Source organism: Macadamia integrifolia, chromosome 7 (assembly GCF_013358625.1).
Source record: "Macadamia integrifolia cultivar HAES 741 chromosome 7, SCU_Mint_v3, whole genome shotgun sequence".
NCBI classification, from domain to species: domain Eukaryota; kingdom Viridiplantae; phylum Streptophyta; class Magnoliopsida; order Proteales; family Proteaceae; genus Macadamia; species Macadamia integrifolia.
In genome coordinates this window covers 30,592,756-30,616,758 of record NC_056563.1, presented here as the reverse complement: position 1 = coordinate 30,616,758, position 24,003 = coordinate 30,592,756, and the positions used below count along the sequence as shown (strand labels likewise).

Below are 24,003 nucleotides of genomic sequence, written 5' to 3'. Positions count from 1 at the left end.
GGGGGGGAGAGACTGTCGCTCTCACTATTTTCATTGCTGTTTATTTGTCACCTTGGTGTGGCCTAGATGACTAGGCAACCTAAATGTCTGGGCAACACCAGCCAATCCATGGTATATCTAAGAAGTGGCATGGGCCCCTAGGCATGTGCCTGAGTGACCAGGTTACAAGTGAGGTTTGGTTGGGTGGCATCTTAAATTTTTTTATAGGATGAAATGTTGATGCATATTAACCTGCAAATTCAACTTATATACTTGCATTTAGTATTTACATGCCATATTGCATTTTTTGGGCCAAAGTTTCTCCTCCTTTACCCCCTCATTATGCAGTTATGATACGTGTATAACTGGAAGTAGCTGTGACTGCCTAGGCTACCAGAGAGATCTTTACATAGGATTGCCTATAAAAATTTGACAACATAGATTAATCTGAAATAATCTTTGGAGACGAGCCAACTGAATCTAACAGCTGCAGTTTACACAAGTACACAACTGATGATATGACACTAGGCTGCCTTTTTTTTCTTGCTAGGTTATGCCTGTTGGTGTATGATGTCTTGTATTCCGTCGCAGTTTAATCCTGGGAGTACTAGTGCAGCACCTAGACAGGTAGAACGGCGGTCTCGCTAGCTGGTTAGCTGGCCGTGGGGGTTGCAAGGGGGGCATCTTGCCCCCCTTGCATAGCAGGGGGTGTAGGGGGGCGCAGCCCCCAGCTCGAATTTTTTATTTGAGGGCAATTGTGTACTTTTTGGATTAGGGTTTTTTCGCTATATATTTGTAGCGAGGGTTTCTTTCTCTGTAATGCAAGCAATACTGAGAGGTGTGAGGACGAACGCTGTAACCCTATTCTCGATTGATAGTGAAGCAGGATCTCATCTCACTGGGGATGTAGGCAACCTTGCCGAACCTCGTAAAATCCGTGTGCATTGTTTGTTTTGTTTTTCCATTATCTTCTGCATCGTTTTAGGGTTGCGTTTCTACAATGCCCTGTTGAAATTCAAGTCCTTTTAACTATTTTGTCAAGTAGGTGGCAATAAGCATACATCCAGATACACCGAGCTATGTTTGATATTACCCATCTGATTATTATGACGCTAATTGTATGGGCCAGGTTTTGAACCTTCCCCCTTAGATGATTTACTTGATTTAAAATTATATATCAACTTGAATATTTTGGTAAAACATTTTTCTCAGTAGGAATTTAAAGAGCTGAATGATTCGCTTACAATGACAAAAACACGCAACAAGTTGTTAATGACTTGTCTTAGCATGTTATGAAGCTGAAATGACCAGAGAGTAGAGCTGGGGGAATGATATGGTTGATGCAGACCATATTTATCCAGTTTCCACATCCATGTGAGCTGCATCCCCCTCCCCCATGTATTTACTTTTCCCCTGGTAATTCCAGCATCCTAAGATTCCAATTTTTGTATTGAAAAAAGAAGGATTTCTCCCCCGCTGCCCTGCATTTGAAGGGGAAGTGCTAGGTCTGAAACAACCATGAAAGGGTAACATGGTCAAAACTTGGAGTCCTTGTGGACTGGAAAAGGTTGAAATGTGGAAGATCCCCTGGGCTCTTGGATGCGTTTGGTGGGTGATTCGTCTGACTGACCTGTCCAGCCCCCCAACACCCCCTCCCAAATTTTTTGTTCGTGTTCTTATGGTTATCCAATGTAAAAGAACAGTTCATTCAGGAGTAAGCTATTATTGATAATACTGTCCACACTGCCTGTCTAGAAGGGTACCATACCACTTGCAGTCTCCCTGAATTTGCATTCATCCTCGTATATCATTGAAGTTATTTGCATTCTTACCCGAGATGTTGAAATAAAAAGGAAGTCCACATACTTTATCCTGTTATTAAAACTTTAAATGACCAAAATGCTCTGAATAATTCGTCCTCCATTGTAACACCTATTGGCTTATCTTATTCACTGGTGCAGCCCTTGTATTTTCTTTCCCCCAACCATGTCTGGAATATGGAAGTAAAATGGTCTAGATAATTTTTTTGGAGTGGATAAAAACTCTGAAACAAACGTAGGTTGATAAAGTTCACCCAAATGATGTGCATCGATCAATCACCAATGCTTTATCCCATCTTTTTGGGATTGACCTAAGTGTTCTCTATTGCCACCATATTTGGGCATTTCATGATGCTCTATAGTCTAGCTCAAGCTTGGAATATTAAATCTGAACTCATGACAACAGCATATGGCAAAATTTCTAGTTGCGAATTTTCACTATATTTCCTTGTAGTTCTGTTTAAGTAAAATATATTAAAACCATTTTAATTCCATCAGATATTTGCAGGACTGTCAATGGCCTTGTAAAGACTGCTTTAGGTCCGCCCCCTGGTTCCACTACTACTTTGTCTCCAGTGCAGGATATGGCACTCCGAGTTGAATCTATCAAGTGCTTGGTTGGCATCATCAAGTCAATGGGAGCTTGGATGGATCAACAGCTGCAGCCGACTGATTTATGTCTTTTGAGAAGCTCTGAAAGTGATGCATCAGTTGAAAATCATAACATGCTTAATCGAGATGAAGGAGCTGCTGTTGACGATGAACTGGAATCAAGTTCTGAGTTGTCAGAAGCTGCAACACTTGAGCAACGTCGAGCTTATAAGATAGAATTTCAGGTCAGTTACTGCTACTTGAAGAGAAACGATGCAGTGGTGGACTGGTGGCTGGTATCCTTATATTGAAATGATCATTCCATCGTTCCCACTTATGAATACCTAGTAACTCATGGATTTGTATTTATTTATTTTTAAATAAAAAGAAATAAGCTCTTAATGGGGCTAGTGCACTTTTCTCTTCTAGTTCATTAAATCTTATTGTTCTATGCTCATTAAAGTTTTACTGCAATCACCTGATTCCAATTGTACTGACACCGTTACTGGATTAATTGCAGGATGGAATCTCCCTGTTTAATAGGAAACCTTCCAAGGGCATTGAGTTTCTAATAAGTGCAAAAAAGATTGGTGGTTCTCCAGAAGAAGTTGCTTCATTCCTGAAAAACACATCTGGCCTGAATGAGACAATGATTGGAGACTACCTGGGTGAAAGGGAGGAATTACCTTTGAAAGTTATGCATGTGTATGTGGATTCTTTTAATTTTGAAGGGAAGGATTTTGGTGAAGCTATTCGGTTTTTCCTAAGGGGCTTCAGGTTGCCTGGAGAGGCACAGAAGATTGACCGCATAATGGAAAAGTTTGCTGAGCGTTACTGTAAATGCAATCCAAATTCTTTTACAAGTGCAGATACAGCTTATGTTCTTGCTTATTCTGTGATAATGCTCAACACCGATGCCCATAATAGCATGGTGAAAGACAAGGTGAACTTCCTGTAAATGTGTTTTTTTTTTCTTGCTCCTCATTCTCTTTCTATATTAACAACCCTGGTTCTTGTTTTATAGAATATCCTTAGTGGAGAAAAAAGGTTAAAATAAAATATTTATCCTGGAACCTTTTTGGCTTACTGGGGTTCTCCTTAGTTTAGAGAAGGAAATGTAGGACACGTTAGAATATTCTTATGAGCACCGTACAAAGTATAGTTTAGTAAGAATAGTGGTACATACATTTATGCCTACATAGATTGTACTTGCATACGTGCAGAACTGTATACATATATACATATGCGTACATGCATGTACAGAGCATGAAAGAGCAATGCATTCATGCACGTGTTTATGCTTCGAAACTATATATTGCAAAATTTTTAATGTATTCCTTTATTTTCTATGCCCCTTTTTTTGTTGGAAAGTTACACCACAAATTTCTTGCATAGTATTTTAATTTGTGATCAACAAATTTCTTGTATGCTGGATTTCGTTGTTTTCTGCTATGAAAGAAAAGGACATGGAAAATAAATGATAAATTTTCCTTCACTTGTTGTTTGGTTCAATGGAGAAAATTACTAGAAAGAACATTACAAAATTCATCATTTTTGTATAATTGTCGAGAAAACTAAGGGAAAGCTGAACATTCCTCACTTTTCTTCTCCCCCTCAGATGGGATCTGTGATATTCTGTTAGAAGCTTGCACAGAATTTGATTTGAGTTCAGTTTTGAGGTCTGACTTCCTGTCCTAATTTTATCTGTCACTCAAGATGTCGAAGGCCGATTTTATCCGCAATAATCGTGGGATAGATGATGGAAAAGATTTACCGGAAGAGTATCTGGGCTCTCTGTATGATCAGATTGTGAAAAGTGAAATAAAGATGAGTGCTGATTGTTCTGCACCTCAGAGCAAGCAGGCAACCAGCTTCAATAAGTTATTGGGCATAGATGGCTTATTCAATTTAGTCAACTGGAAGCAGACTGAAGAGAAACCGTTAGGTGCAAATGGAGTTCTCATAAGGCACATCCAGGAGCAGTTCAAAGCAAAGTCGGGCAAATCTGAGTAAGCCTACTCATGCTGTAGCAAGGGTTGATTTCCTTGGGTTATATATGAAATACTTGTTGGTTCGCAATAAGGATATTTCTTGTTGAGTCTTTTGTTTTTTGTATGGGTTTTTCTGCCCCCATTTTCTATTTGGGTGTCTGGGGAGTTGCCCCCCCCTCTTGTTGTGCATTTTTTTTTTTAACAAAATTCATATGACCCTCCCAACATAAGAAAATGAATGATTATCCATTGTTTCAATAGAAATCCTTTTTCCATTTCAATATAACAGCTATTATGTGTATATGTAAACCCCGAGCAGAAATGTACAAGATACTAATCAGTTATCTTATCTATATATTATTATTAATAGAATAGATATATTATATGAAAATAAATTAGAAATTATTGAAATAGCACGACCTGTGTTGTTCCGAGTAGAACGCGGTAAGAGGAAATATGCAGATAGCATATCTACATGTGCTTAATAAATACAACACCCCCCCCCCCCCACCCTAATAAAAAAGAAAAAAATTTAGGGGTGGAGCATATCATTCAGTGATTACACCTTAAGATTTCTTTGAATTCTTAATTCTTTTATTTGGGAGATCCTTTACTTGGGAGCCCTTGGATGGTGGCTCCCATCCTCTGCCCCTGCTGCTCTAAAAAAAATACCACTGAACTTTTATAGACCACGCTAAATACTGTATGTTATTGTCGACATGGGTTTACTTGCTTTTGAGCCTTTTATGGAGACTCCACTATCATCAATATTGCAGATTTGTTTTTTATGCGGTCACGGATACGGCAATACTGAGGTTTATGGTGGAGGTTTGCTGGGCTCCAATGTTAGCTGCATTCAGTGTGACTCTTGACCAGAGTGTTGACAAGATTGCCATATTTCAATCTTTACAAGGCTTTCGACATGCTGTGCATGTCACCGCGGCAATGGGCATGCAGACACAGAGAGATGCTTTTGTTACATCTATCGCCAAGTTTACTTTTCTCCATTGTGCTGCAGACATGAAGCAAAAGAATGTTGATGCTATGAAGGTATGTGTATTGTTCTCCCATTGATTAAGATGTTCTCATTCAATTCTGGCACAGGTCCTCTCCAGTTGGAGCAAGTTTTTGTTACTTGTATGTATTGTACAGGTGCACTGATTGTGATGGTTCTGCATCAGATCTTTTTTTTTTTTTACTCTCTCCTGCATTGTTTATTTTGCCTTTTTCTTGAGACCCTGATTATATGTTTATCTCGTCATCCAAAATACAGTCAAAGTTAAGGTGTTAGGCCCAGGCCAAGCATCCTCTTTATTCTCTCTCTCTTGCTCTCACTCTCTTGCTTTGTGTCTGTGTGTTCTCCTCATGAGTTTTTCTCCACAGGTAATAATATCAATCGCCATTGAAGACAGTAATTATCTTCAGGAAGCCTGGGAGCACATATTAACATGCCTCTCCCGATTTGAACATCTACAACTCTTGGGAGAGGGTGCACCACCTGATGCATCCTTTTTTGTGGTATCTCAATCTTATGTAGAAGAAAAGACACAGAAGTCTGCAGGTTTTCCATCTCTAAAGAAAAAAGGAAATGCTCTTCAGAATCCAGCTGTAATGGCTGTTGCTCGTGGGGGCTCTTATGATAGTGCTACTCTTGGGATTAAAGCCTCGGCGCTGGCAACTCCAGATCAGATTAATCATTTTATTTCCAACTTGAATCTACTTGACCAGATTGGGAATTTTGAGCTGAACCACATATTTGCCCATAGCCAAAGGTTGAACAGTGAAGCGATTGTAGCTTTTGTAAAGGCCCTTTGTAAAGTTTCCATGGTAGAATTGCAGTCTCCAACAGATCCTCGTGTTTTCAGCCTTACCAAAATAGTTGAAATTGCGTAAGATTCTTTTGTCTTGTTTAATTTGTTATAATTGAAGAATCATAAATAATGTCAAAATTCTTGTTGTTTCCAGAACTATGTGTTCATAGAAGGGGGTGCAATCTGTTGGACCTGGCCATGCTCTGGGAATTGTGTGGGAAAGGAAATAAGGACTACCATGTACATGGCCAGGGCCCAGTCTAAATTCTGGATCTGAAATTGAAGTCCAGGCTATCCTGAAGTGCAGGGTAGGCTGTGGATCTGTCTTGAATCATAGATATTGTTATAATATGTATGTGTAGTCTTCTGTGAAGCAATCATTACTGGGTTAGTTTGCTTGTATGGTCTATGGAACGTCTTGAGTTCAATCCTGGCTGAAAATAATACTTTGCTATACATAGTACGATGTTAATAGCGAAGTATTTCCCAAGGAATACTACTGATCTCAAATCTTCAGAATATACCTGTTGAAAATTCGACAATAAGTGTTTTAACATGCTTTATACAGATATTTACTATCGGTTGTATCTTATATTCGTGCTGATACTTTTTTTTTATGGCAGGCATTATAACATGAGCCGCATTAGATTGGTGTGGTCTCGCATATGGAACGTGCTTTCAGATTTCTTTGTCGCAGTTGGGTTGTCAGAAAATCTTTCTGTTGCAATATTTGTAATGGATTCATTACGACAGCTGGCTATGAAGTTCCTAGAGCGTGAGGAGCTGGCAAATTACAATTTTCAGAATGAATTTCTTAGGCCATTCGAGATTGTCATGCAGAAAAGCAACTCTGCAGAAATCAGGGAATTAATAGTTCGTTGTGTCTCACAGATGGTCCTCAGCCGTGTCGGTAACGTGAAATCTGGCTGGAAAAGCGTTTTTACGGTATGTTGAATTTTTTGTGCTTGTATTGTTATGTTCCCTAAGACTTGGAAACTTGAAATGTTCATGCCACTGAGTCAACTTGAACAGTGATGAAGCTTGAATTTGGCAAGTCTTGCCATCCTGCGATTCACATGAGTCGTGGATTGTTTTCTTACATCATATTCTTAGTAAATTATTAAGAAATTTTGTTGCTTTTATATCTGAAGGATACATGTTAGCCTTTATATTTCATTCTATTAGTGCTAGACAGGACATTCCTAACCTTCTGAGTCACATATTCAGCAGAATGCTTCAAGATTTGCCAGGCATTCTTTTTAGATGTATATGAGTCATCCAATTTTTTTAGTCCAGAAAGCTCTAGAAAAAGGCTGTACTCAGCAATGCCATGAACTGATTCACAAGTTTTTCCATGTATTGGTAGAGACTAGAGAAAGTTCATTGTTGGATTCTGTCATATTAGATTTTGCACACTTGGATCACCCTGCATCTGTCTACTTCATACTGTCGGATTTGCTTCCTAAATATTTCTCATAAGGATGATTTTTTCCAGATCACACTCCTTACTTTTTACTTTTATTTTTTATAATAATGTTGTGTTAATTGATAGTCTTTCAATCATCTTGGGGCTCACATTATGATGTTCTTATTGCCAGGTTTTTACCACTGCTGCAGCAGATGAACGCAAGAATATTGTTTTATTGGCTTTTGAGACCATGGAGAAAATAGTCAGAGATTATTTCCTCTACATAACTGAGACAGAGAATACGACCTTTACTGATTGTGTGAAGTGTCTTATAACCTTCACCAATAGCAGATTTAACAGTGATGTCAGCCTCAATGCCATTGCATTTCTCCGATTTTGTGCTGTTAAACTTGCAGATGGCAGACTAATTTGCTACGAAAAGAGCAAGGAAGGTGATTCATCTATTCCAGTCATGGATGGAGATGATTCGAATGGACTTCCCTTCACAGATAAGGATGATCAGGTCTACTTTTGGGTTCCTTTGCTCACAGGTAACTTGCTTTCAAACTTGCCTTCGTAGTAAATATAACTTATGTCAGTCTAGGCAAAATTTGTGGGTAAGGAAATCATGGGGAAGTATAAGCATTTTGCAATGAAACTTGAGGAAGCATAGATAGAAATTAGATTTGAAAGAAAACCGTCAACAATGCTTTATGTTTTGATTCTACTCACACATGGTTGGTAGATTTGAATAGTATAATTATAACATAGAACTATAAGAGGCATGATACTGGGTAAAAGCATGCTTTTCTAGAGTTTATATTCCCATATTTGTTTTTCATTTAGAATATATAGTATTATTTTGTTATCATATATTTGGTAGCTATATTTATGATTAAATTGAAAATATATAGTATTATATGCAAAATTATGAAAAACAGCCAATGTATCTTAAGTTGCCTTCATATTAGTATGATTTGGGATGCATTTATGCTTCTCTTTTCGTAACATTAAAATTTTTATGAAAATTTGTCAAAAAAAAATTAGAAAAAAATCGTTATATACAACTTTTAGTATATTAAATATCAGTGTGAACATCAGCTTATTTTTCATGGTATTTATTTATAATGACGTCTTAATATGTAAAGTCATTCGGAGTGATACCTCTGTAGGTGTCTCATGGTTTGGCAACTTAACTTCGTTTTGGCCCTTTGCTTGCTAAATGCAGTAACTCAACTAAAACCTTTCATTTGGACAATGCATTGAGTTACCACCCTAAGCTCCACAAATCCCAGCCCCAAACTCCAACCAAAGAGAGCAATGACTGAGGAACCCTTCTCCATTACTCCCAAACCCAAGTGCAAGTCAGACTTTGAACAAGGAATTTTCCTCCAAAGATTAGGTGTTAGTAATGCTTATTCAGGTTTATTTTGAGTTAGATCTTTGACATCATGTAGACTATTATGTCACAAGGATTCCTCTCCATTGAGGCTATTACCTGAAAATGTCCAGTTGTCGAAATGAAGAACACCTACAGTGCTCCAATGGAAAATTTGAAACTGAGAGGAGGCTGTCTTCACTGCCAAGCACCTGTTGTGGAATGAAATTACTGTGGTTAAGATGTTGTTGCTTCAGATTTCACTGTCAAAAAATTCAACTAGAAATAGGTGATTGTTATCTCACTTTTCGCTATTGGGTGATAATGATTAATAGAGTCTCTCTCTAGCTGAGTCAACTGATTTTACTTCAAGGAATATTACCATTCTAACATGTTCCTGAGCATGTTCTTGTAGTTGATATTAAACCATGAAATTGGTCGAGAGAGATTTTCGTTTGCCATTGAATCTATGGAGTTTCAGTTTTCCAATTGAAGCAAAGATTTCTCCAATGAGCATGCTATCTGCTGCTGATGATTCTTGTAGACCTGTAGAGCTAACAATCTTTCTTCAAAGCTAACCAGTACAATTCTAATGGTGGAAAACACAAGGCAGCAGAGATCTGTGAACCATTAAACTCTTGGACAACCTAGGTGGAGTCAGGGATAAGTCTAGGGTGAGTTGTAGGGGAAGGGTGCTCTTGAGGACAGTGACAGGGATTAAACCCCTATGTATTGTTGGGATTCGTTAGAAAAACTGGCTAAATTTTTGGGCCAAAATCTGTTGAATTTTGTTAAAGTTGGTGGAAAACATATTGGAGGTATTAAGTTTAGGCATTCCAGTTCAAAAAAAACGAGCAAAATGAACAAGATCTCTTAAAACATTTCGTTTAAATCAACAAAAATATGGCAATGAAATGAAGTGTATAAGATTCCAATTTTAGCCGAATTTGAACCATGCTTCTTGGTTGCTAATTGTCTGGGGGATGGGGGGGAGGGGAGAGAATTCTTTGTTAGGCTGCAGCGGCAGTTGGTATGGCTGGTGGCAAGACCCTTCATTGTCCCAATTCCCAACTACTCTATGCTTCCTTTATTTGCTGTCCATGTTGAAATCATTTCTAATCTAAAAAGTGAAAAATGTGCAAATTCTTTTCAGGTTTGTCCAAACTGACTTCTGATCCCAGACAAACTATCAGGAGGAGTGCTTTGGAAGTGTTATTTAATATTCTGAAGGATCATGGTCACATATTCTCTATGCCCTTTTGGCTTGGTGTTTTCAAATCTGTCATACTTCCCATATACAGTAACACTGAAGGAAAAGGGGAGACGTTCTACATTCATGATGGGAGGTTTTCACCAGATTCTAAATCCCCACAATCTGAGGAAAGTGCATGGAGTTCTGAAACTTTTACAGAGGCAGCACAGTATCTAGTGGAACTTTTTGTTAGTTTCTTTGATTTAGTGCGTTCTCAACTACCAAGCGTTGTGTCAGTACTCACAAGGTTCATTAGCAGTCCTGTTCAGAGTCTGGCTAGCGCTGGTGTGACTGCACTGCTGCATTTGGCTGGTGACTTGGGCTACAGACTTTCTGAAGAGGAATGGGGAGTTTTCTTTCTGCGCTTGAAAGAAGCAGCTGCGTCAACTCTGCCTGGATTTCGAAGGGTTCTTAGAATCATGGATAACATCGAGATATCTGATGATTCGGAAAACTATACAGATATAGAGTTATTTTCAGATCATGGATTTACCCATGATGATATTGAGGATGATAGCCTGCAAACTGCTGCCTATGTCGTTTCCAGAGTTAAGGGCCACATGGCTGTTCAACTACTCATAGTACAGGTACTCGTATCTCTCTCTCTCTCTCTCTCTCTCTCTCTATGTACGTTTATAATGCTTATGATCGGGTTTCCTAATTCAATGAAGTAGGGAGGCTTCCCTACATGGGGTCACCTATTTGAGCTACGTAGAGGGCAGATGTAACATTTTGACTGTTGGATAGATGGGCGATCATCTTGATTAGTCACATGTTAAATTTCATGGTCCACCTTAATTGAATTGTGGAGCATACATGTATGTATGTGTCTTCTTTTTCTTTTCTTTTTTCTTGGGGGGTGGTGGGTGATAACTTTTTTGCTTTGAGGACCCCAGCTAATGGGTTCTAAAGCTTGATTATCCAACAACCCCCCCCCCCTGTGTTGCCTTATTTTTATTAAACTAAGGTATCAATTTTACATCAAACTACTGAGGAAGAGTTCTTTTGGAAATATTTGGGAAAGATGCTTCCAACTGTATTACACTAAAGATAATTGCTTTATTTTATTTGTTTCACAGGTCATAACTGATCTTTATAAGGCACACCAACAATCCTTATCGGCAGCCAACATCACAGTCCTTATGGAGATATTTTCATCTGTTACTTCTCATGCTCACGAACTTAATTCAGAAACCATCTTACAGTTGAAGCTGAGGAAAGTGTGCTCAATCTTAGAGATTTCAGACCCTCCAATAGTTCACTTTGAAAATGAGTCATACCAGAGCTACCTCAACTTTTTGCGTAGTATACTCACAGACAAACCATCTCTCTCCAAAATAATGAACATAGAACCCCAGCTTGTGGTGGAATGTGAACAAATATTGCGGATATACTTGAATTGTGCTGGTTGTGAGTCCATCAAACAGACTCCAGGTGACCAACCGGTGCTGCACTGGAGACTTCCATTGGGTTCAGCAAAAAAAGAAGAATTGGCTGCTCGAACTTCATTGACTGTATTAGCATTGCAGGTATTGAGTTGCTTGGAGAGGGATTCTTTTCGAAGATATGTGTCGCACTTCTTCCCTTTGTTAGTAGATCTCCTGCAATGCGAACATAGCTCTGGAGAAGTGCAGCATGTTCTAAGCAACATGTTCCAATTATGTATAGGGCCAATAATATTAGAATTGTGATTATATCTTGCACATTCATTAGAGTTAATATTTCTCTAGTGTTTTTTTTTTCTCTTGGTCCAATTGGCTAGAGAGTAGGCCTCCTTGTTTTGTTTATTTTTGTAGAATATATGGAGGCTGGCCTCATATGTTGAATGTACAGTAAATTGAGTTACCATATAATGAAGATCTCTTCATCATTTCATTTTGGCAAAATCACTGTATTCTTGCAAGTTCCAAACGATGTTGATTTTCATGGGTTTACCTGCTTTCTGATTCAAGAACTGGGATTGTATCTCAAGAAGCTGGTCCAGATATGCTTTTTTTTTTTTTTTTGGGGGGGGGGGGTGCGGGTGGGGGAGTGGGTGTGATACCGAAAAAGAATATCATTTCAGTGGAATAGCATCTTTGCATTTTGTCTCTCCAGACACTTTTATTCACTTTCCATGTTTGTCTCGACTTTAAATTTTTACCTCCAACCACAACCGTCAATGTGTGCCCTATAGGCTATGGCATGTGCTGAGAAGCTGGTTGTTGGTGATCTTGGGTTTTTGCCCGTCTTGGATTAAAGATTTTAAATGGACAATGGGCTCAAAGGGAAGTCTTGGGTCTAGGGCTACCAGATCTGTATAAGGGTCTGGATTCCTAGTTGTGACTTTGAGCTGGCATGGACATATGCAACTTGATCGTTATTGTTTCACCTAATAGTTCAAACTGTTGTTAAAGGGCAGCATAAATTTATACATCAATACTCACCCGTATATGCAGGACACTTTTAACTCCCTACTTTCATACAATGTTCGCTACTGTTTCACCTAAAATCTCAAACTGTTAATGAAGAACAACATCAATGTATGCATCAAACAACAGAGACTTTTGAATACTCCAATATAGAGGAGTGATTTGATTCAAATTGAAAGGACTTAAAGCCAAGGATTGATTTGATTTAGATTCACAACTTAATCCCCGCTTCATAAAGAAACTGTTTCCCTACTCAATCCAATGGAACAGCCTTACCATTACGTCAACATCTACCCTCTACTGATAGGGCAAAATGTCTTTGAACCGGCTGAGTAGGCTATGCTAGCTCTCTCTCTCAAATCCAAAAGGATCCAAAAATTTTAGACATGGTTAACTCAAATCTATCTTGCATCTAAAATTTCAGCTAAAACATAAAAAATGGAAAAATAGTTTTCTATCAATTATGGCCTATGGGAGAATGCACAATAGTTGGAGTACCTTGATATACATTTCTAATCGGAGCCATTTAAACTGACAGAATTCCCTTTTATTTTTTTCCCCCTCTGGTGCTTAACATTTTCCGTGTGCGAGTCCGTTATGGATCACTGCACAATACAATGAACCCCTCGACAGATATTCTCTGTGGGAAGTTATGGGTTACATTGAAACGAAGTCCATTATTCCAGGCCCTGATAGGGTTTTCCGTGAGTTTTCTTCATCCTATTTCTTATACTAATAGCCTCAAGTCAACTGACACGGTGGTTGTGGCAGCATAGTGGTTGTGAGATCATAAAAAAAGAGTGATGTTTTATTTTTAACATGAAATTAATGTGAGATCATAAAAAAAGGGTGATGTTTTATTTTTAACATGAAATTAATGAAATTATTACATCGCCTATCAAATTAACCACATGCAAATTAAAGAGCACGAATGAATGCAATCAATTTCAAAATTTCAAGTCAAATTTGAATTCTATTTCAACAAAATAAGGTGCAGAAATCAAAACAACTTCTGAAATAAAAATCAAACTGTGAAATTGAAATAGAAATCATACCAAATCAGCCCTAAGTCATCCAAGGCTTGATAAATAATCCAAAAAAATATTAACAAAATCCCTTATTAACATCATCCCATCTATGCTCCAAGGCATTTTTGAGTTCCAAATTACAGGAAATTTCAGTAAGGACCAAGTAATAAAAAACATTCATCCAAGTATCCAACAATCACTACTGCTATACACAAGACCTGCTAATTACAATGCAAGACCCACCCTCCACACTAGGGACTGACTTGACTCCTATACACCCAAATCCTGGGTCTACATCAAAGAATCATATTTTGATTCTATATGTAGAATTTACACAATTTTGTTCCTACATGGTTGCTGGAAACCAGATTCCAGTATCCACAAATCCACACACTGCCAGCTTATCTCAAGTTCTGGCAGGAAATGAGGGTTTTTACAGACACTATCGGAACAGAAGAGCAATCCGCGCTCTTCCCTGTTCCTAGCTCCGGCAATTGGAGCGACATGACATCTGACTTTTGTGCTATCTCTGGTGAACATGACTACGGATGACCTGCAAAAATACAGCACTGACGTTATTCAGAAGTTTCGCAACCTAAATATTTAAATTAAAATAAAAATAAAAAATTTTGATTAGAAACAAACAATACACATTTCTTAATAGGGAGGATCTTTCCCCCATGGGCTGCAAGATGTTCAGAATTGCTCATCTCACAAAATAGTGGCGCAACTGGTGCAAAAGAGATGTTTTTTTCATGGACCTCAATTCGTGTGAGACGTTGAACTAATTGTGCAGTGAGTGTTCAGAATTTTTACAGAGAAAATGGTGAATAACATCCTCATTAAATGTGAATCACTACAACGCCAGAGCACCATCTACAGCCTGCCCATTATCAGGTACCATATATTTCTACAAATAACTTCAAGTTGCAACGCAAAAATTGACCAGACTTGGGCTGTTATTTGAAACTATATCCAAATATTGTACGAATCAGACTGTACCTCTAGAATGCATAGATAATAACTTGCAAGGCTAGATTTGAAGCCCGCCACTCAAGTAGCAGTACTGCTGCTCTTAGTCCTGCTGCAATCTAAGGAACCTGCATATAAACATAAAAACAACTTTTACAAAATAAGAAGAAAAGTGCTACTCCTCCCTAGCTGAAAAGAAGATAGAGAGGATTCCTTACGTCAAGATGCAACTCGTTCGATCCACCCCTCAACCTATCGTCTGGTCTGAACCACTACCCTGCGTGAACTGAGGAGAATGAGCAGGAACTATGAACTGTGGCTGTGATGGAACTGGCGTTGCTATACCTGATAAATCCAATAAAGTCACATGAATAAATCAGGATGTACCCTTACCAAGACAATTCTTCACCCTCATGGATAAGTTGATAAACAGCTACACAACCAAGTTATGACTACATATAATTTTTGCTTAATCAAGAAACACATGCATGAAATTGTCTTCATCATTTGTAGTAATATGCTAACTGTCTCACTATTTTAATGTATTTGAATAAACCTTCTCAAGAGTGATGTTACTCAAAGTCTCATGGGGATGAGTGGGGATGCCTTCATTTTAATATTAATATAGAGGTTCCAAGTTCAGTGGGGATGCCTTGATTTTATAACAAGAAATGGTGTGCAACCAATAGCGATGCCACCTTTACTGTAACTTTGTTTCCATGGTTTTCCATCCTGAACACCAAGCAAATTGAACCGCCTCCCGGATCAAGGGCAACCAAAAACTGTTCATATCTGATCATGTCATCCACTTTTAGTTACTAGTTCTGAATAAGGTTCATAAGTTTGGGTCAGTGATCAATCCATTAGGGGGCAAAGATAGTGTGACCATGGGTAAGAAGTAACATTGTATGTGGTGCAACATCGTTTCTTCGCATGACACAAACATGTTCAATCCATGCACACATTCATGTATTTGGAAGCATGGTAACCTCTGGATTTGAAATCACAGCTTATATACCAGGTACTGGCCATAATTCACAAGAACAATCTGTAGTCTCAGTAAGAGGAGGAAGGGTAAAGGATTTACCCGGTTATTTCATGTAGAAGGGCGAATAGGTCCATCTATTTAGTTCTACATTCCTTGCACTTATTATATACTAAGAATAGATATACTTAATTATAGGTTTCAGTTTATAAGTTATAAGATATCTTTACAATTTTTATGATAGGTAAAAATTGGGTGGATACAAATGGATGGATAATTCATCTTTTACAATCACATTGCCAACTAACTAGAAGTTACAGGGTGTCCAGTTCAGCAGTATCCACAGATACAAGCATATTGATTGGAATAACATTAGATTGCTGATCTAAGTTTAATATTTGCCATCTGACATGCAAGGATAACTTATATAAATTAGAGAAGTTACCTGTAGGATATGGTGCTTGAATTGTAGGAATAGGAGCTGTGGTTACTCCATTGACACCAGGCCCACTATATTGCACAAGATGAGGACCTGGCATTGCGTAGCCCTGAACCGTTGCATAACCATGACTGCCAGGAAGAGGCTGACCAAATTGCCCAAACGGGTAGATGGCCGTGTTTACTCCCCCTGGTACCCCATATATCTGAAGATATTGCTGACTCATATAAGGATTATAAACACCCTGCAAGAAAAGAAGAAGGCATACAAAAATTGAAGCAAGTCAGCTAAGCGAGGATCACCCTGATCAAGTGCAAGTACAGTGTACACACTCTTTCCCAAATAGAAGTGAATTTCCAATAGCGGTGGTGATTTCAGGACTCTCAACCTGTGGGTAGACGTATTCAGGTCCATATGTTGTGTACCTGCATGAAAAGAAAACCATAGCATCCCTTGAGAATATTAAGCTTGTGAATTATTCATATTTCTTTTTCATCAGGAATTAAATGGCTGTTTAGGAAAATCTCTGGTAGAGTTTAGGAAGTCCCCAGCAGTGAAAAGCTCCATTGCCAGGAAACCAGGGACATGTGGAATGCTTCTGTGGAACATTCTCAAATTGCAACTTGGGATCCAGATAAGAGACAAGGCCAGAAAACAACTGAGACAACAGCACATAAATTGGGTTTGCCTAGTGAACTAAAGGCACATTTGCTCATCAAATCACATTTCCAATTGATATGAGATTTCTTTAACCATGTGGCTGTGAAAAAATTAATATCATATTGGGTGATCCTATCCTAAGCACCTGATCATGTAATGAGTAATAGCCGTACAAGCTGTTCAAAGAGGAATTGAGTTTTATTGCTCTTCTCAGTGTAACTTTTAGCCAAGCCTCTGGATTAAAGAGCAAGCATGATTATACTACAAGTAACTTACAGTGGGACTATCAAGTAACTTCTCCGTTACATGTTTGCAGACTTACAAAATAAAATGCATTATATGCATAAACATGGAGAAGAACATCTTTTACTCAAAATTTAGTATATAAGTATACACAAAATAAAAAAGAATAAATTCGGAAAATATGTCGTTCTCACGTCCATCGAACATTGCAAAGTCCATTTAACCTTGGATATGAACAAGTCTATATATTAGGTAACATGGCTATGCCACCAAGGAAACACAAGAGGACTGGCATAAATATAAACTCAAAAAGTCTCTTGCCTGTTGTAGCTAATACCTGGAATCATAATGCAGGCATGGTCTAAAAAAAGGGTTCTTATTTTGCTAGTACTTGGGTTCTTGATACAGTTAAATCATCTAAATGGGCTTATTTTACTAGAAATAAGGCTTGGGTTGGGTTATACATGTGTTGGACCTTTAGTTCAATGAGTTTTTTTTTTTTTTTTTTAATGAACCACTTTAATGGACCTATAATATAGGTAGAAGCTAGGCATATGGAATTAGTTAGTTAACTATTTTTAGGGGATTAAGAAAACCCTCAAAATTAGGGCCTGATTGGTTGGCTGAGTGAAAAATGCAAACTGAAAATAGAAACTTGGATTTCTTGGCTACAAAGTCTAAACAAAATAGAAACTAAAAGCCAACTAAAACTTTCCGAAAACTAAACAAACTAGTTTGGCATAAGAAAAAATATACAAAGCGGAAACTAAACTTTATTTAAAATTCTTCTAGAAACCATCCAATTTCTCCTCCCAAGCCGTACCCTTGCTAACCAAGGTACATAATAGGACAAACTAGAATCAGCTGGGGCACTGGGCTATTCGTAGATCTTCTAGAGTCTATAAGACTCCCCTTCTTGATGGTTAAGTCACATAATGAGACAAAAAGCAATCAAAGTTATCAAACTGAAAATTGGTAGGGAATTTTTTGCCTCAACAGCTGGCTCCCACAAGGCTGAACAGCTGGGATTGATTGGCTGGTCCTTGCTGGCCCTCCTAAATTCTATTATATTTTAGGCTTATATTTTAGGCTAATCAATCCATCTACATCACTGTTCTGACGTTATTTTTGAGTTAGCAAGAGAGAACTCATCTCTCTCAGATCTTATTGTTTCATCCTCAAACTTTGGGGATAACATCCCTAACCTAGGGCGACCCAATCCCTAGGATCTTAGCCACAAACTTTACCCCTGCTGCAGGTCATCCATCTGCAATCACATCTGAAACTGCAACCATTGCTTTGGTTAGTTTCAGCAAGTCTTACCAATCTTCTGTCCACTGTTTTGAATGATTCTCATTTGGGTCTCAGAGTACAGCGGATTAATCAACTATTCCTCAGATTTCAAACTGAATTGTAAACCAAGGAAGGAGTTCTCCCAATCGAACTAGAGGCTGTTCTAATGCCCCAGTCGTTGTCATAAGGTTGAAGACAACCTCAAATCGTGGATTGTTTTTCAAACCTCAAACCGATTTGTAATCCAAGGAAGGAGTTCTCCCAATCAAACTAGATGCTGTTCTAATGCCCCGGTTCTTGTCATAAGGTTGAAGACAACCTCAAATCGTGTATTGTTTTTCAAAGCCTTACTTTTTCCATAAATATCCCTCCCCTTCATTTCTAATTCAGTTCATATCCTTTAGTTATCTCAATTCCTAGTTTTCCTGTGCTCTTTATTTGGTAACCTCTCCTTTATCCTTTCCTTCTGAGCCTTCCTAAGTAGACCTTTAGGATTCAGTTTATTTACCAGATTGCCACTTTCCTTTGTAAACTTGTGATAAAACAACAACAAACTCAGCCGTACCCAACTTAATGGGGTCAACTACATGGATTCAGGCAAAAACAAAAAGGAGGAACGAAAGTTGGAGAAAAGAAAGTAAAAAGATAGTAAAAAGAAAGTAAACAGAAAGTAAAGAAGAAACCCATTGCCAGCAAGACGGGAAAAACTCAGTAAAATTGCATTATTTTCTATCTTTCGGCTATCATCCCCTTGGGTGGGCCCATAAATGATCCAAACCAGGGTTTTCGAACCCCGGATTGCATCACGCAATAAGTAGGTCTGGGTCTGTCTCAAATCATCAATTATTATCCACTCGGTTAGGATTTCACCCAACCCAAACAAATAAAGATGCAGTGCATGCATACATAAATATATTTTTGCAAGCACGGATGCGTGTATTAACTAAAGCCATGACCCGAACTCAACACTTTGAATAAAGAAGCACAAGATCTTGGACTCCCAACCATGGTTCTAAGTATCGGTATTGTATCGGTATTCGCTGAGACCGATAACCATACCTGATCGATCTGACCGATCCAATTCGATCCGGATCGGTATCGTTTCGGTATCCGATAACTAAATCCTTGCTCCCAACTCAGGATCTAACCATATAGAGCCACTCATACAGACCCCCAAGTCAACTGCCAAGCTTTTGTAACATTACATGCTATTGGAAACTTGAAGAAAAAGAACTCACCCATAAGGAGGATATGCAAATCCTTGTTGGTAACCATAAGAAACTGGTTGGTGGTAACCAGGGCTTCCTACATATGCTCCCCGGGGAACTTGTAAACTTCCAAGAAAGGGACCTGCTGACCTCAGGCGCCCTATATAAAGACAAAGCAGAGAAGGTAACTCTTTAACTATAACAAATGAAAGGAGGCAGCTAAGGTATTAACAAATAAATTCAACCACTATTCAAAGAAAATTTGTAAAATGAAATAGAAGGGTATCAAATTATTATCTCTACACCAAATGTCCAAAACAGGTATTTGATGCCTTAGTGTAAAAATGTTCATCCATCCATTGGTGCATAAATATATATACATACACAATTACATAATTTCTTAAAAAAAATAAAAAATAAAAGAAGAAGAAGAAAAAGAAAAAGAAGAAGAGTGAATGAAAGTACACTTAAGCAAAGGTTGAATAATAGAAGAAAATCAAGAAATAAATATGTGCACGAAATTCAAAGATAGAATAAGAATAAAGAGCACAAAGGTTTATTTGGGTGATTGGTACTGGAATTGAATATAATCTGATTCTTAATCAGTTTATACAGCTTGAATGAATATCAGGAAATAAAATTAAATTTGTATACCAAATTCAAAGCAATAATAGCAATAAAGAGCAAGAAGGTTTTCTTGAGTTCCAGTTGATGGACTTGAACATTACCTGATTCAGGATTGGTTTTTATAGAAAAGGTCTGACCTACTGCCACTATTGGACACACACAAAAGACTCAGAACCTAATATTTTCCTCTCTTTTTTGCGCGCGCACACACAAACCCCCCCCACCCAAAAAAAAAAAAAAAAAAAAAGAAGTCATAACCCAATATTTAATTGTTCAGGCTGGAAATACCCACTAGCACTTTATATTTACATGATGGGATCATTGCTGGATCCTGAAACTTGCATTTGAACGGTATTTCCAGCAAATACAAGCAAATTGCATTTGAACCAGTCAATGGTACTTCCTCACACAAAAAACACAAACAATGATATAATTGAAGTAGGACCAGACCAGACAATCTCACCATTTGAACTGGGAACCACATGTCAAAACAACAAAGCATTATCCTAAGTAAATGGGGGTCAGCAACATGAATCCTCTTTCACCATTCAACAGTTTGAAGAACTTCTATTTAAAAAATAAAGAGAATTCAGAAAAAATAAAAAGAGAGAAGGGAATGAGGATATGATAAAAAAGAAAAATGAAGAAACCAGATTAACAGGAACATAAATTATCTACTATTTTGGTCAGCAGTCCCTCTACATTGGGGTTTCAAAGTTTTTTAAACAAGTTATTTATCGACGATGATAGTAGGAAAACTAATATAGTTTACTTTTAATAAGAGAGGTAAGTGCAAATTTTAACAAGATTATCAAAGTTTGGAGACAAACAGAAGTAACAACTTCTTTTTTTAACAGGTAATAGTGCATATCAATTTTCAAGGTTTTGAACTCAAACATTCTGTAAACTCGTTAATGATAGACAGTTTTGGCATGAAACTTTAATGAATAAATGGTCAGTGATATATAGCATTAATTGTTTAACCCACAAATAAGTAGAGCTATTAACTGACATCCGATATCCTAAAAGGAAATCCTTTAATAGGCAGCCAAGCAATAGTACATTTAGAAACCATCTGGTAGTATAATAATATAATTCAGTTGACCTAAACCAGACTTTTCAGGCTACAATCCTGGTAGTTTTCAAAAGGGATTGTTTACCCTCAATATATATCATAAATTATAGATGATAACTCCCAGTCGATTTCAAGCATTTCAAGCACCATGGCAGTCTAATGAAAAAAATATGTATGCCATTTAATAAGAGTTTAAATCTGATAAAACCAGGGTTTACATCACTGTAACTGGTTTAATAATATATATCAAAATTTTGGATTTGTTAAGTAAAACAAATTTTATATATATATATATATATATATACAAAACAAAACAAAAACTGAAATATGATAAGATAAGGGCTTGCATATTGGGGTCGTATATATCATTTCAACTGGTTCTACCACATATGATATGTTAAACCGTTTGGATTTATAAAAAAAAAAAAAAAAAAAAAAAGAAAAAAAAAAAAAAAGAATCAGAGATGGCCAAGGTATGTGCAATATCTTGATCATTTATCTTTTTTCTGACATGCATAAGATTAATTACCACCATTTACAAATATATGAATGCATTTCAAATATAATAGTGGTGGTGATACTAAAGATGACCCTGGCCAGATGGCAGCCTTTTTCTTAAACATTCTTTTTGGTAGTGAGAGAAAGAGACTGGAGATATGATCCCAAAGTGAGATCAAGCATAAATCTTGTACACAAGGCATCACTGCCTCAAAGAAACAAAAACAAAAAAATAAAAATAAAATGTCGTAAAAATCCCAGGCAACTCCAATTTCTACCCCTAACAAATAAACACAAGGAAGAAAAAACAAAGCTCAGGATTCCTTCAGACATCTTGTTGACACTAAGGTGCAGATGCCCAATAGAAATTTCAACACTATGAATAAGCCTCAGTTTCTGGTCTTCCCAAATCAATAAAGATAAAGTATTTGGAAAGTCAAGTCTAACAAATTCCAATCATTCATCACATTAAAGTAGGTTAAAATTTCAGAAACCAGACAGGAAACACCAGAAGGATGTACTAAGAGTACTCTAATAACAAAATAAATAAAGTTCAGGCAATAAATTCTCTCATATGGGCACTGCAACCAGTTCAAGTCAGTAATAAGCAATCACGTGGAAAACAGAAATGATCAACTTCATGATATAATTGAGTTCATTGCATAAGTCAAGAGGTCCAAACAAGCAGTCATAAATCATAAGTTATTGGTAGGATCAAAGGAAATACCATATGACGGTCCCGGCCTAGGCCGCCCAAGTGATGCCAAGTTACAGTTAGCCCTCCTACCGTCAATAACAGGGTTTGGATCAGCACAGGCCCTCCTTGCAGATTCAGGATCACGGAAAGTCACCTAAACCCTCCATACAAATCAACCCAACGAAAACCAAGTCATCTCTCTGGCCAACTGAAAGATACTAAACATTATAAAATTCCAATCTTCAAAGTCAATTTTCCTTCTATTGTTGGCCAATTCCCAAAATTCCACATTTATCCTCCTTTTTAGATATCAAGTTACAATAATGGATCCTTGGCAAAAGACTCTGTTGAGGTGTGGAGACACTCACCCAGACAACCCCACCTCCCCACTCCCCCAAACAACAAAAAAGGGATATCAACTCAATATAAATGGAAAGCTGCAAGGAACTAACGACCCAAAACAATAAATACTCACAAAACCGTAACCTTTCGACCTCCCCGTATTCTTATCAGTGATCACGACCGCCTCAAGAATCTCCCCAAACTGCTCGAAGTACCGACGCATAGTTTCACTCTGCGTCTCCCAAGCCAATCCACCGACAAAGACTTTGGTGTAAGTGGTGTCTCCGAAAGGGGAATTCAAGAATTGAAACCCAGAATTCGAACTCGATCTCGATCCAGAACCAGAACCCGGAATCGACATATAAGCCATGGGATTCCAAAAACTATTGTTTGTACCCAACTCAGAAGCCAGATTCTGCTGAAACCCGATTAAATTCTGTTAACACTGAACCTCATCTTGCAAGGAGAAAGATAATAAGATCATATGCATGTCCAGAATATGATGATCAGAGACCAAATTCCACCAACAGTGAAGCCTAATTCAGAAAACCTGCGAAAACTAGATCTAATTCGATGAGATCAGGGAAACTTTGATTGACCCAATAAACCCAAAGGCTCATAAACCCCATAAAAACCCTAGATTTGAAGTGGTGTTCATAGGAGGAACTGAGTCAAAAGGAACAACGGTATGGTTTAGTTTGCTGGAATCTGACATGGATTAGACAAAAGCTAATCAAAAGGAGAGCTGTAGAAGAATCTAAGGGGGATTATCAAAGGAAAAGTAGGGATTTCTTTTTTTCCTTGACCGAGAAGAATGGAAGAGAGTCATGATTTGCATAATAGGAGAAGAGAAAGGAAAATGGAAAATGAAAAAACCCGATTTATGTACTTCTCTTATTTCTATATTAGATATACAGGTTGGAAACCTGGAATGAACGTGGGACCCTCTCTCTCTCTCTCTCTCTCTCTGTCTCTTAAATCCCCAATATTTCTTTATTGTTTGACCAACTCTGCTTATACGCGTTGCCGTGATTGTTTTTTGGAGCTGGGTTATGTGTTATACCATTAAACTTCACTAATTAATCATATAGGTTTAAGGGTCCTTTGTGTGTGCATACCATGAAGCTTTACCACCAATAGGGTTGATAGCCTAGTGGTGAAAAGGCCCTCAATCCAGCACAGTTCGAGTCGACTGGTTGTGGGTTCAAGTCTTGGCATGCCCACTATCGTCCATTGATCACTACCATGGAGCATCATTTTTCTGTTACCAAAAAAAAAACTTTACCTAATGCATA

The 24,003-nt window shown here is 37.8% G+C and overlaps 2 protein-coding genes across 3 annotated transcripts in view; one reads left to right on the top strand and one right to left on the bottom strand.

Moving 5' to 3' along the window:
- The window catches only part of LOC122084064 (brefeldin A-inhibited guanine nucleotide-exchange protein 1-like), a 20,784-nt gene extending 8,684 nt beyond the window's left edge, over positions 1–12,100 (top strand). The window contains exons 3-11 of one of the 2 annotated variants that reach the window (XM_042652096.1): positions 2,308–2,635; positions 2,911–3,333; positions 4,107–4,399; positions 5,158–5,431; positions 5,765–6,270; positions 6,816–7,137; positions 7,791–8,151; positions 10,132–10,817; positions 11,310–12,100. In XM_042652096.1, coding sequence (XP_042508030.1) covers positions 2,308–2,635; positions 2,911–3,333; positions 4,107–4,399; positions 5,158–5,431; positions 5,765–6,270; positions 6,816–7,137; positions 7,791–8,151; positions 10,132–10,817; positions 11,310–11,921 — 3,805 coding nt within the window. In that variant the 3' untranslated portion in view covers positions 11,922–12,100. Of the gene's footprint in view, positions 1–2,297; positions 2,636–2,910; positions 3,334–4,106; positions 4,400–5,157; positions 5,432–5,764; positions 6,271–6,815; positions 7,138–7,790; positions 8,152–10,131; positions 10,818–11,309 lie in introns of both variants that reach the window. The other variant, XM_042652097.1, reaches the window with a different exon arrangement.
- A 1,593-nt stretch (positions 12,101–13,693) lies between these two features.
- LOC122084387 (RNA-binding protein 24-A) lies at positions 13,694–23,590 on the bottom strand. The gene is made up of 8 exons (XM_042652606.1): positions 22,842–23,590; positions 22,397–22,520; positions 19,500–19,629; positions 16,454–16,490; positions 16,072–16,309; positions 14,860–14,986; positions 14,672–14,769; positions 13,694–14,222 (listed from the first exon to the last, which is right to left on the bottom strand). The coding sequence occupies exons 1-6, from the start codon at positions 23,076–23,078 to the stop codon at positions 14,889–14,891; spliced, it is 864 nt and encodes a 287-aa protein (XP_042508540.1). The 5' UTR covers positions 23,079–23,590; the 3' UTR covers positions 13,694–14,222; positions 14,672–14,769; positions 14,860–14,888.
- Positions 23,591–24,003: the final 413 nt, after the last annotated feature.

Bases quoted from the DNA above. Each gene is read 5' to 3' on its own strand.
- LOC122084387 (XM_042652606.1), bottom strand. From the start codon at position 23,078: ATGGCTTATATGTCGATTCCGGGTTCTGGTTCTGGATCGAGATCGAGT. The intron at 16,491-19,499 runs GTGAGTTCTTTT...CTTTTCATGCAG, and splicing joins TTTGCATATCCTCCTTATGG to GTACACAACATATGGACCTG. The intron at 16,310-16,453 runs GTTGAGAGTCCT...CTTTTCTTGCAG, and splicing joins CTGAATACGTCTACCCACAG to GGTGTTTATAATCCTTATAT.